Source organism: Muscardinus avellanarius (assembly GCF_963383645.1).
Source record: "Muscardinus avellanarius genome assembly, chromosome: 8".
Lineage (NCBI taxonomy): Eukaryota > Metazoa > Chordata > Mammalia > Rodentia > Gliridae > Muscardinus > Muscardinus avellanarius.
The window spans coordinates 24,606,427-24,621,904 of NC_137794.1; the positions used below are offsets into that span (position 1 = coordinate 24,606,427).

General features: G+C 35.6%; 1 protein-coding gene across 1 annotated transcript in view; it reads left to right on the forward strand.

Annotated features, from left to right (window-relative positions):
* The window catches only part of ADGRB3 (adhesion G protein-coupled receptor B3), a gene marked incomplete at both ends in the record, with an annotated part of 810,263 nt that overhangs the window by 740,202 nt on the left and 54,583 nt on the right, over positions 1-15,478 (forward strand). The window contains 3 exons of the mRNA XM_080699695.1: positions 1,033-1,118; positions 8,152-8,250; positions 8,544-8,715. Coding sequence (XP_080555821.1) covers positions 1,033-1,118; positions 8,152-8,250; positions 8,544-8,715 — 357 coding nt within the window. The remainder of the gene's footprint in view (positions 1-1,032; positions 1,119-8,151; positions 8,251-8,543; positions 8,716-15,478) is intronic.

A 15,478-nucleotide genomic window follows, 5' to 3' on the forward strand; every position in this document is an offset into this window, starting at 1 on the left:
TCATTGGTAGATTACAAAACCATGGGTGCTCATCATAATATGCTACTACAAATAGGTATCTGTCACTGCAGCTTGTTACAGTTTTACTCGAAAAAGAAATTTTTCTTACAGAATCCATTTGAGCTGTATTATGCAAAAGTGAGATTGAGTCTTAAACAGAAATAGATGAGAAGTGTTCATTGGCATGTATTTTAAGAACTAATGTTAGTGTCTATTCTCTAGAGATTCTGGAGTCAAACCGGTTTTTACTTTTGCAAAAAAAAAAAAAAAAAAAAAAAGCTTAGTGCAAGCCAGTTGGAGTGGCACATGCCTGTAATCTCAGTGCTTGGAAGGTTGGGACAGAAAGATCACAGGTTTGAGGCCAACTGCAGCAATTTAGCGAGACTGTTTCAGAATAAAATAAATAAAAGGGGCTTGAGGTGTAGCTTCGAGGTAGCATGAGGTAGAATGATAATGGGTTCAATCTCCAGTATGAAAGAAAGAGAGAAGGAAGGAAGGAAGGAAGGAAGGAAGGAAGGAAGGAAGGAAGGAAGGGAGGAAGGGAGCTACTGAAAGAGAAGGAAAAGAAAAGAGAAGCTTCTACCTCAGCATGCCCGAACCCCACAGGAGGAAAGACCCACTCAATGTGTGTGAGGAGGTCCTTTCTGTCTTCCCCAAAAGGCACTGGCAAATCTTCAACACGTTATCAAAGTCTTATGGATCTTAAGCATAGGGTAAAACACATTCAGCTTATTGATTTTATTCAGTGTTGACCAAGAGATGCCAGATTGGTATAATGTTGTACTGCCTAGAAGTCAGGCGATTGAAGGTTAATTTCCCCAGTGTTAACTGCAAACTGTAGAAACTAAACTTGAAGTCACACACCCATGTTCAGCTGTTCCATAGGCCATTAGGCACTTAATAAAATGCTTGAGAAGTGCTCCTATCACTACTTTTGTGAGTCTATTACCCTACGGTGGCTTTAAATTGATAAAACAGTGACCTGATTCCCTTCGATATCATTGAAAGGTCAACTTTGTTTTTGTTTGACAGGTCAACATGGTGATTGGCATTTTGGTATTTAATAAACTTGTTTCCAGAGATGGGATCCTAGATAAAAAGCTCAAACACAGAGCCGGGTAAGCTGCAATGGGTGGATTTTGAAGGTTCTTTACCAGCAAATCCCATAACCAAACATCAGATCATCATTGACTGCATTTGATTGAGCCTTAAATTCTTGATGTACTAGTTTGTCTCATAGATTGTGCCATTTAAAAGTTTCTAATGTACTATTCTTAAGCAATATGACCAGAAACATTAAAGCAATATAATAGACCATTAAGAAAATCTGGATTCATTTGTACATGTTGCCTTCTTTTCAGTTAAGAAGAATATTAAATGTTAGAGCTAGACTTAAAGTAGCTGTTCTTGAGTAAGGGTTTTCAAGCCCTTCTGCTTCTGGTCACAAAGGACTGGAGGTAGATTGAACACAGCATCAGGATGTGTCGGGATTGAACTGGAACAGGCAAACTTAAATAGGATAAAAAACACTGCATTTTCTTTGATTAATTATATACATCAGAAAAAAAGCTTCCCTTGAAATAATCACTTATCAAATATTATACTTGTCTTATATTTTTATTCTTTATGACATTTTGACTAATTTGCTAGCCAGTCATAATTTTTACTTGCACATTTTAACCACTTAAAAAATTTAGAGAAGATCTCCCTTAATTTTACTGTTCCTATGATATCACCATATCTAAGGTTTAGTAACATTTCATATGTAGTCAGCACTTCATTGTAAAAATTTGTAGAAACTTGAATGAAATATTAATGCCTTTGGTTTTTTCTGTTTTTTCTAAAAACTTTATAACTTTCTCCTTTCTGTTAAACTGTATTTTATTAAAAATGTACCCATAAAATTGCTCTCTTAAAAATCATTAATAGGCCGGGCGTAGTGGCACACGCTTGTAATCCCCGCGCTTGGGAGGCGGAGACAGGAGGATCGCGCAGGTTCGAAGCCAGCCGTGCTGGCGTAAGAGACCCTGTTTCAAAAATATAAAATAGGTCTGGGAGTGTAGCCCGGAGGAAGGAGGGCTTCCAGGAACCCCAGTACCACCAAAAAAAAAAAAAATCATTAATAGTATTATTTATTATTAAATACTATTTCATAGTATTTAATCACCTACTGATGAAAATTTTCAAGTGTGTGTGTGTGTGTGTGTGTGTGTGTGTGTGTGTGTGTGTATTGGAACTGGGTATTGAACCCAGGGGTATTCTACCTCTAAGCTATACTCAAAGCCCTATTTTTTATTCTTTATTTATTTTTATTTATTTATATTTATTTATTTTTTTTTTTTATTTTTTTTTTTGCGGTACTGGGGATGGAACCCAGTGGCATTGTACCTCCGAGCTACAACCCTAGCCTTAATTTTTAGTATTTTCATTTCTGAAACAGGGTCTCACTGAATTGCAAAAGACCTCGCTAAGTAGCTGAGGCTGTCCAAGAACCTTGGTTCTCCAGTTTCTGCCTCCCAAATGCTGGGATTGCAAGGGTGTTCCACCATGCTTGGCCTTTTGAAACAGGGTCTCACTAAGTAGCTGAGGCTGGCCATGAACCTAAGATTCTCCTGTCTTAGCCTCCCAAGTATTGGGATTACAAGCATTTGCCACTACACCCAACTTCATTTGTATTTTTATAATCTATGCAATGATTTATAAGGTAAAATAACCCAGGTAAACAACTAAGTTTAATTACTTTCAATATAAAATTTGACATTATTTTTATTAAACATTAAAACTGCAATGGCCATAATCTCCATCATTGAAAATTCCTTCCTGAGAAAGGATCACTTCTCATTAAGAGTCTTTTTTTTTTTTTTAACTACTGTTAGTTTCCATGGCATCCTTAAGTAAGCAGACTTGAATTAACGTAGTTCAGACATTTGGACAAGAAGTTTTCAGGAAATTACTCTGGTTAATCTATCACACATGGTTGGAATTGCATTAATAGCTTCTTCAGTTACTTCTATCCATGTTAATCATATAAGAATAAATTGATCATACTTACAAAAACTCAGCTTTGGTACTGGTATGATAAACTTAAATAATTTAAACAAAAAATGGGGGATGTTAGCAGTTAAGATAAAGCTTTGAAGTCAAAGGAAGCCATGCACAATATCCAGCTTGACAATTTACTAGCTGTGTGTGTGATGAGTGAATGGGTGTCACTGGGCATGTCCCTTCACTCAGTCTCCTTATTTGTTAAATAGGAAAATACCTTTTGCCTCACAAAGCAAATGGAATATAAAGTGTTTAAAGTTTTCAGTACAGTACCTAGTGAATAGCCAGGGTGCACTCAAGAAACAGTGGCGATTCTTTTGATGAATGAAATGAGGAAACCAAGAGGGACAGGTTATTTTCAAAGGCCCCGATTATCACTCAAAAGTCTATGATTTCTGCACTGACCTATTCACACAGTGAGGTAAGAAAAAGAGATGAGACCATCAAAACAAGAGTAATGCTGAGGTTTCATTGAATTCATAGTCAATATTTACTTTCTCATTTAATTATTTTATATGTGATGACCAGTTTGATTCAAAAAGGTTTTTGTAAGAGCTAATACAGGTTTAGAATAAATGACAATAGGATATTAAAAATTAAGAAAAAAATCCCTAAATTCAATCCACATAATTAACAAAGATGTTTATAATTTTTAAATCTCTGATTCTGAAAATATTCTTAGCTGTCACCCTTGTTTAATGGCAAAACTGAGTCAGTGTCTTTCTGGTTCTGAGGCCACTGGTAGAGAAAAAGAAATGTTCTTAATATATATTATAAAAGCAGAATGATGATTTTGCCCAAGCAGAACAGATGTATTTTATAAATTTATGGCTAGGTTTTTAAAAAAAACTTTTATAACATAAAATGTTATTTTGGTCTATACAAATGTATATTTAAATTTCTTCTCTATTTGCCCAGCGTGGTGGTGCACACTTGTAATCAAAGTGCATGGGAGGCCGAGACAGGAGGATCACACAGTTTCAAAGCCAGCCACTTAGTGAGGCTCTCAGCAACTTAGGGAGACCCTGTTTCCAAATAAAGGTCTGGGAGTATAGCCCGGCAGTACAAAAGCCCCTGGGTTCTACCCCTGTACACACACACACACACACACACACACACACACACACACACACACACACAAAATTCTTCTCTATTCCAAAGTATAACTGAAGGAAATTTTTTCAGAAGGTATGAATGTTCAAAACTAATTTTAGTTCACAGAAAAGCAAGGAAGATAGTAATAAATAAAGATTTCAGTGAAGAACAAACCATCTCAATTAACTAAAACATTGAGCAGAACTCTGATTGACTTAATAATTGATTTCCCTAATGGTAAAAATTGACTATTTCAGGTTGTTTGAATATACATTTATATCAAGCATATCTTTTTAAATGATGTTGTTATTTAGAACTGAACATAGTACAAGACATTTTGTTTTCCATTTTCTATTTTTTTCTTATTTTTAACCACTTAATAGAAACAGCCAAGTATATATTTGATGCTTAATAAATATTTATAAAAAGAAGAGTAAATGTTTAATAAATAATAAAATACATTGACAAGTTTTAGAGTAACAAAACTATATTAAATTTTTCTGACACATAAAACATATTTGCCAAGGGGAAATTTATTATAGATAATAATACAACTGATATAAAATGATAATGAAAACAATAAAATGATAAAGTAAATGATAAAATAAACAATAAAATAAATAAATAAAATAATAATAAATAAATAAAATAATAATAAATAATAAAAAATAATAATAAATAAATAAAATAATAATAAATAAATAAAATAAAATGATAAAGTAAACAATAAAAATGATAAAGTAGTACTTTTATACAGAAAATTTAATTTTCTTTTTTTCTGGAATGGAGATTTCTTAAGACTTTTAAAAACTGCTTTATCGCCGGGCTTGGTGGCGCACACTTGTAATCCCCACGCTTGGGAGCCTGAGACAGGAGGATCGCACAGGTTCGAAGCCAGCCTCAGCTACTTAGTGAGGCTCTCAGCAACTTAGTGAGACCCTGTTTCCAAATAAAATATAAAATGGGTCTGGGAGTATAGCCTGGAAGTAGAAAGCCTCTGGTTTCCACCCCCAGTACCACCAAAAAAAAACCCCAAAAAGCCCCACTACCACAACAACAACAAAAAACTGCTTTATCTTATTTACTTGAAATTAGGAAAATTAATTTAACAGAATCTTTTACAAATTTAATCAGATTTTTCCAAATGGAACCAGGGATATACTTTTCAAGGAATCTGTTAGAATATTAATAATAAACCAATCAAAGAATATTTTTCCTAAAGAAAATAATAGTGAGAAAGGAAACTAGAAACTGTAGCTATCATGATCCATGGTAAAATAATAGAAGTTTACAAAAGAACTTGGCTTAAGAAAAGGGGGCCATCTTCCCACTCTGGTGCCCTGGTAGGTACTATTATGTCAAAATTCAACTTTGTTGCCCTGTGTGGTGGTGCACGCTTGTAATCCCCGCGCTTGGGAGGTGGAGACAGGAGGATCGCGCTGGTTCAGAGCCAGCCTCGCTGGCTTAAGAGACGTTTCCAAATTAAAATATAAAATAGGTCTGGGAGTGTAGCCCGGAGGTAGAAGGGCTTCCAGGAACCCCAGTACCACAAAAAAAAAAAAAAATTCAACTTTTTTTTTTATAACTGAACTTTTCACTTTATAAACGCATAATTCCCTCTATAAGAAAAAAACAAGGTGGGTGTGGTGGCTCATGCTCATGATCCTTGTATTTGGGAGGCTGAGACAGGAGGATCACAGATTCACAGCCAGCCTCAGCTATGTAGGCCCTCCACAACTTAGTGAGGCCCTGTTTCAAAATAAAGACTAAAAATAGGCATGAAAGTGTTAGCTAGGAGGTAGAACACCCCTGGATGCTATCCCCAGTACTGAAAAAAAAGAAGAAGAAGAAAGAAAAGAAAAGAGAAACAAAGAAGGTTATATTTTACAGCAACTCAATTTAGCATGTAGATTATGTTTTTCATATTACATTAATTTTTGTAATGGTCATATAAACTAGGAAAAAATTTCATATCCCCAAGTAACTTACCGTTTCTATAATCCATGGACATTAAGTCCTAGAACACCAAAACTGTCCAATCAGTTAGCACCAAACATAGTTTTCAACAGTTAGCTCTAAGGGTAATATGTATGGCCTGCTAGTCAGCCTCAGATAAAACAAACACATTGAATGCTAGTTTAAACTGATTATTAGAGAAGCCCATACTTAGATTAAAGCCCAGTTTTTTTAGGGTAAAAATACTTGCCATATTGGGTACTGATAATTGTTTTTTGTAATCTTTGGCTTTTCAATCTTGTTTCAGGACCTAGAGCAAAGTATTCTTAAATTGTAAAATACTACTTCCATATTAAAAACACAAATATTAAATAAACTATTCTTAGTGATGGAAGAAAGAGTAAGGGGCAAATCTATGCCTTTTAAATATTAACTTGAAAAAACTAAGAAGAATAAAGAAACTCAAATGTACAGTTAAAGGAGTGTTGCTAACTTCTGCTTGCTTATTGGAATAGTCTCTGGAGGTTTACACGGGTGCCGGGCCCTCCAGACAGTCTCTGGGAGTGGGCCAGGGGACAGCCACACGCAACCCAGGGGAGAACTCTAGGGTACGGCCACCTGTGGGAGCAATTTTCAAACACATTGAAATGCTTTCGGAATCATTTGCATAAAACTGGTTATATATTATTTGCAAACTTTAAGTACATGTAACTGGTCTCTATTCCCTGGGGTGGATAAGGAAAATGAGCAATTTAGTGTCATATTCTCCTACCCCACAGTCCGATTGTGAAAGCTTTGATTTTTTTTTTCTTATGAGATTGCTGATCAAGCTACAACATCTTTCAGATTTACTATCTCATCTGAGCACTATACGCCAATGAGTATACTTATTTAAAAGAAACCAAGTATTCCAAACTATAAGTATCTTAATAATTTCTGTCTTCTGCCTGTTTTATTATATATATATATATATGTGTATATATATATATATTCTGCTCTACTATAAATTATTTTTAAAACTGACAGGACAGACTTATTTTAGATATAATACTACATGGGAATGGACTAAAGAAGTACACCACAAAAAATTTACTTCAAGAGCTTCTGAATTCTTATTGAAGCAATTTACTTTATGTTTTCTTAAGAGATTTGTGTTCTAATAAACACCAGTTTTCAAGGAACACTTTTCTCAAGCAAAATTCATGCCAAGCATGAATTTGATGCTTCTATTTGATCAGCTTCTATGATGTAGTAGATGGAATCTGAATTACTTGAATCTGAACTTACCTACACAGTCTCCTAGACCATTTAAATGCTATGAGATTGGAGTCTATGACGGATGTTCACAAAGACTATTTTGAGCTTTATAATTATGTTTGTCATCTTTTATTAAAGCAGAAAATTATCACTATTTTTTATTTATTATCAACTAATATTTCATCAGCCCCTATATTCAGATCATGCTAAAATATGGACAGTAAATTGATGCTATAAGAAATTTCAAACTATGAGACTCTTGATAAAAAATGACATCTTCTGATTGAATATTTGTATATATATATATATATATCATATTATACATACGTATGTATAATTTTCTATGTTGGACTTCTGAGATAAATGCTTATAACTTCAGAAGATTTTAACTGATATATGTGCTTTCTTCAAATGATGACTAAAAAATTATTGAAGTGAGGGGTCCTCACATGTTTGATTGCCAGGGGTCTGAATAAAGGGTTTTTGTTGTATGTCTACACAAGCACATGCTTCTGTTTAACTCAGTGTATCGGGCAGTTTTGATCTACAGATATAGCGTCACTCATGGTCTAAATGATGGAAATATACTTTGCATGCAACCAGGGCCCAGACTGCTAAAAGGTAAATGGTAAATGGGAATATGTAGTATAAATGCATCATAAACAACCCAGAGCATTCATCTTTGATAAATATACTTATCTGCATGAAATCGTATTTAAAGGCTAATTTGCAGCGGCAACTTTTTTTTGGTGACAATTCAATATTTTGTTCTTTCTGTGGGTGTCTGTTTGTTTGCAGTCAGATGAGTGAGCCTCATAGCGGTTTGACGCTCAAATGTGCCAAGTGTGGAGTAGTTTCAACAACAGCTTTGTCAGCCACCACCGCCAGTAACGCCATGTTAGTCCCAATCATTTACATCTTCTTGTTACAAATCTTTACAGTGCATGCGAGAAAATGCTTTGATGAAAAATAAAAGTGTTTGCTAATGCTTAACTATTTATAATTGGCAATTGCCTTTATAACTATGTGGGATAGTCTATAAAAAGAATTAATAAAGCTTGAATGTTATTGGTTTGTGGATTCCAAGTTAATGGCCTTGGTGCCACATAAAAGAATGCTTTGTTGACTGGGGGTTTGGCCTGGGGCCTGACATGCAACTACGAAATGCTGCTTTCTCTGTCTCTCAACAGGGCTTCTCTTTGGAGCTCCTGTGTGGTGTTGCCTCTTCTGGCTCTGACGTGGATGTCTGCAGTTCTAGCCATGACGGATAAACGTTCCATATTGTTTCAAATACTGTTTGCCGTGTTTGATTCATTGCAAGGCTTTGTTATAGTCATGGTCCACTGCATTCTTCGGAGAGAGGTGAGAAATATAATTCTGGTGCATATATATTTGCTAACAAGTATGATCTTTAATTTTATTTTTTGTACTGGGGATTGAACCCAAGAAATTCTACCTCAGAGCTATACCCGTAGACCTTTTTAAAATATTTTTAAAAGTTTGGAACAGGGTATCACTAAATTGCTGAGGCTGTCCTTGAGCCTGAGCTCCTCCTGTCTCGGCCTCCCAAGTACTAGACAGGCCTGTGCAACCATGCCTGGCTTTAATATCTTGACTTTTGTATCAAAGCTGGTTTTCTTCACTGACAATTTCTTAAGATTCAGAGCTGAAGAGAAGCTCTAAGGCATAGTTCAAGAGAGGCTCCTTGCACTCTGAAAGTGGCACATTAAAATACATAGGTCTATGCAAGGGACCTCATAGCCAGAGGAACAAAAACCAAGGACAGCAGATTCAGGAGAGTCTACCTAGAGCAAGTTAGGTCTGTTGGAGAGACTGGTGGATGGAATATCTTTTTAAAAGGCAATGATATTTTATGATCATTCTCTGTTGTACAGAGCACAAGCAGCACATCCTCATTCCTCATATTAACTAATTTCATTTTAGATAGAAAATGTCGACAGGTAATGAAGAGTTCTTTTGTCTATACTAAATTGTAGTTAAGGTTACTAAAGATTAGTGTTTGATATGAATGCTTGTGCTCAGATAAATATTTTAAAATGTACACAGTGGGGTTTGATACACAACAGTTGCCCCTAGGACTGCAGACCTATAGTCACAGCATTTGTCCAGGGCATGACTGAAGTTTGTGGTGAGCTGTGGGGGAAGGAAGAAGTTATTTTTCGTGAGCAAAAACACCAACCAGCCCCAAATCCATCCAAGACTGTGAGATATTGTAGACTTGAGATTTTTAGGGACACACTGTTGTCTTCCACCAATGTGAAAATTATTCTGAATGCCTACAAGCACTGATAGTATTTACCGGGGTTCTGAGTCATGTTCGTGTTTACTCTGGGGCTGAGTGTTGACTGAAGCACACACGGACATACCACCACGCTAGAGATTGTGAGAAAACAGCCTACTCTGCCATTTTTTATTGTCTAGCCTATTTGAGAACCATATTATGATGTGCACACTGTGAAGAGACGCATGTGAATGAGTGCACACCACAGAGTTTTTACAAAGATGTGTGAAGGCCACCAAAGACTTTAAGCTCACTTACCTGGAGCAGTACTGCTTCAGTAAAATACAGATGTCAGCAATAAAGCCACAGATGCATTCCAAGAACATCCTATGATGAAAACAGATGAAGAGTGACATCATCTCACAAGGAGGGAGGGTATTTCATCATTTTAAAAAATCCGAAATAGCATTCAATTGCCAAGCCTTGCTATTTTTTATTATTATTATTATTATTATTATTATTATTATTATTATTATTACAGGTCTGGGGATGGAACTCAGGGGCATTCACCTCTAAGCGATACCCCCCAGCCCTATTTTTAATCTTTTATTTTGAAACAGGGTCTCACTGAGTTGCAAAGGGCCTTAATAAATAGTAGCTGAGGCTGTTCACGAACTGTGATCCTCCTGTCTCAGCCTCCCAAATGCTGGGATTACAAGTGTGTGCCACCATGCCCGGTCAAACCTTGCTATTTCTTCATCACAAAGTTTTACCTAGAATGTCATAATTAAAATCTTCCAAATATTGAATCCTTTATGTACCAGAGTAAAAGTTAAAAGGAAATTTAATGATAATTTTTAGGTTATGTTCTTTTCTAACTATAACTATCTTGTGGGTCTTCTATGTTATTATCTCTAATGTCTTTAAGTAACAAAATTGTTCTAAATGAATAGAGACATAATGCCTTCTTGATAGACAATTTAGGATGAACTGCTGTAGGCTTTTAGCAAGGAACATGACATACCTACATGCAGAAGATATTAATGCACTACGTGTTAAGGAGTAGAAATGTGCTTCATCTTTAAATAGGCTTCTCTTCTTACTTCAGAAATAATATTTCTAAATAGTCTTAGATTATCATCCAATATACAGGTTTTTAAGTGACAGTATGATGGCTTATTATCAAATTTTTGTTGCTTACATGAAGAAAAATATTTGGCATAAAAATTCTTGATTTCCATCAGAACTTTTCCATAGTTGCTAATTAGACTGTTAACTGTCAGAAACATGAGTTAAGGGCAATTATATCAAATCAGTGAATAAGTACCTCTGCCGAAGTTTGAATATGTTTTCTGCATTGATGGGGAATAAAACTATAGATATCATTTTTGCTATTGTTGCATGTTTAATGATTAGTTCAAATTGAATAATTTTACAACGGATAATAGCAGAGTGTCATAACACTTTTTAGTTCTAACATTGAAATAAAAAATAATCATGTGTCCATTTTTTTTTCTTCAAACCTTAAAAATATCCTGTAACACTGCTTTCAACACATAGATTTCAGTTGTGGGGCACATTTCTTTCCGAATTCTTAAGAGGAATTGTGTTACTAGAAAAGTAAAACACCTTTGTTTTTTAAAAGAGTTCCATAAGTTCCTCTCTGGGCGCCTAGAATCTTTTTTTTTTTTTGATGACCTATTAATTTATTTAAGATTTTATTGGTACATTGTAATTGTGAATGATGAGATTCATTCTGATACATTCATATATGCATTTATTATTTGTCTGTGTCCTCCCCCCCCCGTACATACTCCCTCTTCATACATGATAGTGAGTAACATTATATATGTGCACATATGAATGTATCACAGAAATGTTTGCTCTTGCTGGGCGTGGTGGCGCACGCTTGTAATCCCTGCACTTGGGAGGCAGAGACAGGAGGATCGCGCAGGTTCGAAGTCAGCCGCACTGGCTTAAGAGACCCTGTTTCAAATTATATATATATATATATATATATATATATATATATATATATATATATATATATATATTAGATCTGGGAGTGTAGCCCGGAGTTATAAGGGCTTCCAGGAACTCCAGTACCACCAAAACAAAAAAAAAAAGAAATAAAGAAAAAGAAATGTTTGATCTTCTAAATGTTTATTGCCTGGCACTAACAAAAAGTCTACCTGATATTATCCCTGACTACATTGTCCTAATATCGGCTAGGGGTTTAAGAGAAAAAGAGGTGCTTCCATATCTTCTGTGTCTCCTGTGAACAAGTTCCATAAAAATATACCTAAGAAGATGAAATAGCTCCTAATAAAATATTGGATCATAATAGCCCTTAATCTACTTGCTAGGAATCCTAGAAATACAATTTCATCTCTGCTGCTTTTTTACTTTAATCCAATTCTCTTCACAATGGTCTCAGGTAATTCATATGGATCTGATCATTCATATGAATTTTTCTTTTTAAAAATATATAGGCAGTATGTAAGAAGCATTTCTTTTTGATTTAGAGACTGAATACATCTATACATATTTCTCTGATTTTTGACATACACTAACAGCATTTGGTCCTTTTAGTCTTTAAAGGCTGTCACAATATTAATTCATATTTACTTGTGCAAGCTTTCTTTGGAGGAGGTTGGATGATAGTCTTGTAGTCAAAGAAGGAGAAACACTGTACTTGTAGCATTTTGAGTGTAGTGTGTACAGAGCCTAATTTATTTTAAATGTGCCTTTGCTTTTAGTGGGTTCAATTTTTAAGCTAAAATAATCCCTAATCAGGAAAGAAGAAAGAAATTATTACACTGGGTGCTGCCAACTCAATTATATTCCACTTATTTTTTAAAATCAAATTGAATATTTGCATAACTATTTGTTCTGATCTCTTCATAAAATTTGTATTCGTAAAAACACAGTTTCTTCTTCTGGAATACATTTTTCTTTCAATTTCTTTAGTAACTCCCTCTGGGGGAGAAAATCAAAAACAAAAAGAAATTTTAAAATTTCAAACCATCTGATTTGTCACAACACATTACTTTTAGCAATAAAACCTAGATCTTAAAGGCTAATATGTATAAAAGCTAATAAGATAGGGCTCTATTAGAACAAGTATAAATGTTGCCTGTGTTTATCCATCACTTGATGATTAAAATTCATTTGGATTAAGCAGATAACAGCATATACTATTTACTATTCTGCACATTGCTATGGAAATTGAAACTACACAAGAGTTATGAAACCTTTGAAATAGTTACTGTTGCTAGGAAACCAGTTTCTTGGTGCCTGCACATTCTTCTCATCTCTGTCTCTGGCTGTGCCTGGCTCTAAGACAGTCTTACAGTTTTGATGTCAGAAGGGGAAAATAACAAGATTGTGATATGAAGTAAGCTACAATAAAACCCTTTTACTAAATAGAAGGAAAAAAAGGGAAAGTGCTTAAATGGGTAATTTTGTTGTGTCAGTGTGTGAGGATCCTTGTGGCTGTTCTGTTGTGTCGATAATAGGACCAAGCTTCTCTTTTCTCTTCTGGAGGTCTGAGCTGCACCAGATGAGGTCCCAAAATCTGCATCCAGACCTAGAACACGATTTTGTAGCAAAATGTTTGAAATAAACATGTTAAAACGTTCTCTCTCTCTCTCTCTCTCTCTCTCTCTCTCTCTCTCTCTCTCTCTCTCTTCTCTCTCTCTCTCCATCCCTCCCTCCCTCCCTCTCTCTCCCTCTTTCCCCCTCACCCACCCTTACCACACTCTTTTTTTCCCATTCAGGCTTGCTATTTGTATAAAGAATACTGATAAAATTATTTACGAGCCAATGGTAGTGAATATTTATATTATATATATGTATATATATATTCCACTTATTTTTAATGCAAATTGAATATTTGCATTATATATATATAAATATATAAACATGCCTGCCTATCTAACATAAAGCCAATATTCTCCCAATGTAAACCATCAAAATAAGCCAATAAATAAAGCCATTAGTGACCAAATAAAAAGCAATTTGGAGAGTCCATATTGCATACAATAAAGTTCTTTTGAAAAGTTGCCTGGCCTCAACACCTGACTACTTACAGGGAAATTAAACATGATTCAGTATAAAAAGGTGCATGTGTGCCCTCCTTTAATGAAGAGTGAGGCAGGGGTGGAGTTGGCACCAGCAAACATAGAGATGGGTGATAAGAGACTTCAGTACTCAATCAGGTCCTGAGAGAAAAATGAGGTTGGAGTTGGGGAGAGGTTACTAGGCTTCATGGGATGTAGTCTATGATCAATAGCAGAAAATTTGATTCTTCTTTGTCCATCCACAAGGAGGCATAAAGCAAGTGATATGATCCAAGACACTAGAGTAATTGTATATTAATAGCTATTGCTGCAGCACCAAGAGAAAGACTATACTAATGCATCCTAATGACTTTTTAAAGATATAGTATTAAACCGTGTCTCAGAGCTTTCTAGTTAAGAGTGTTCAGTGGTCTTGATAAGAGGTTCCTCTGAGTGGTGTCATGATACGGATTTTACAGAGCTGGTGACTGGCCTTTTGTGGGGAGGATTAGGATACTGGCTCTTAACATGTTTTAGCTTGCTCAGAAGTTAGTTGTGCCCAAGGACTGGAGAAAGTTTGAAATAGGTTGCTAAGGGTTTTTTCTTTGCCAGGCCGAATTAAGCATTTAAGAAGAGATACATTTAAATCTTTTTTTTGTAGTTTTGTTTCTAATAAAATATAAAAAAATAGGAATAGGTCTGGGAGTGTAGACCAGGGGTAGAAGGGTTTCATCCCCAGTACTACCAAAAAAATAAAAAAAATAAGATGCATACTTAAAGAGGGAGAGTGACTAGAGGTATCGAAATATACTGGATCTTATCTGAACAGAGAATAAGGCCCACAAAGACTTCCTTCAGCTAGAAACCTGATTTGATACAAGGAAGGACAGTAAGTTCTTATTCCCAGATACCTTTGTCCCAAATCACCACCTCATTTTGCCCACTTGTCACCCACTTTTCTAGGCAGGGGAACATGAATCTCACCTCTCCAGATGAGGCTATCTTTATTTACTGTAACCATGATTGTATCATGAATATTGGCCTCAGTCTTCATCTTCTCACATGGACTTAGGAGTCCATGTACAGGCATAAGAGGAACAAGAGCATGATGTCACTTGAGTGAGACAGCATCCATGAACAAGTTCAGACATGGAGAGTTCACTCCGCAGACTGACAAACTCTGGCATGCCTGCCAGGCAGCTTGCAGTGGACGGCCTCACACTGGCCACCCAGCTGCCCCTGACTCTGGCTGTGAGCTCAGTGCTTCTGTCTACAGTGAGGAGTGGTACTTGAACACAGGCAAGGTACTTGAATGGGCAAGTTTTACCTCCTTCTCTTCCAGACTCTCAGGGTCTCACCTTGCAAAATGATTGTACTGGTAACAGAAAATTCAATATGCCATAAATAAAGAAATAAAATGAAAATGCATGTCATTATCTCTTTTTATGTTTTATCTAAATCATACATGATAAATTAGAGCATAGCAACTTAATTTCTGGCCAGTTGGAAATAGTTGCTTTGGTTCATTCTTTCACTTAAACTATCCTGTTAGTACTCAGTAATGTTTTAAGAGTGTAGGCAAAGTGGTGCCCTGGAATAGAACCAGCTTTCCAGACAAGAGACCTGGTTCCATTTTCAACTCTACCACTTACTGATATGATCTTGAGCAAGTTATTAAGCTCTTATCTATATGCTGAAATAATGTCTGCCTCAAAGGAGATGGCAAGAGGCTGAAATGAAATACCTCCCGTGAGGCATGAGATTGTGGTATCTGGTGTTTAATTTCTCCTTTCTTCCTTGCACATTTGCATTCAAAAGAAAT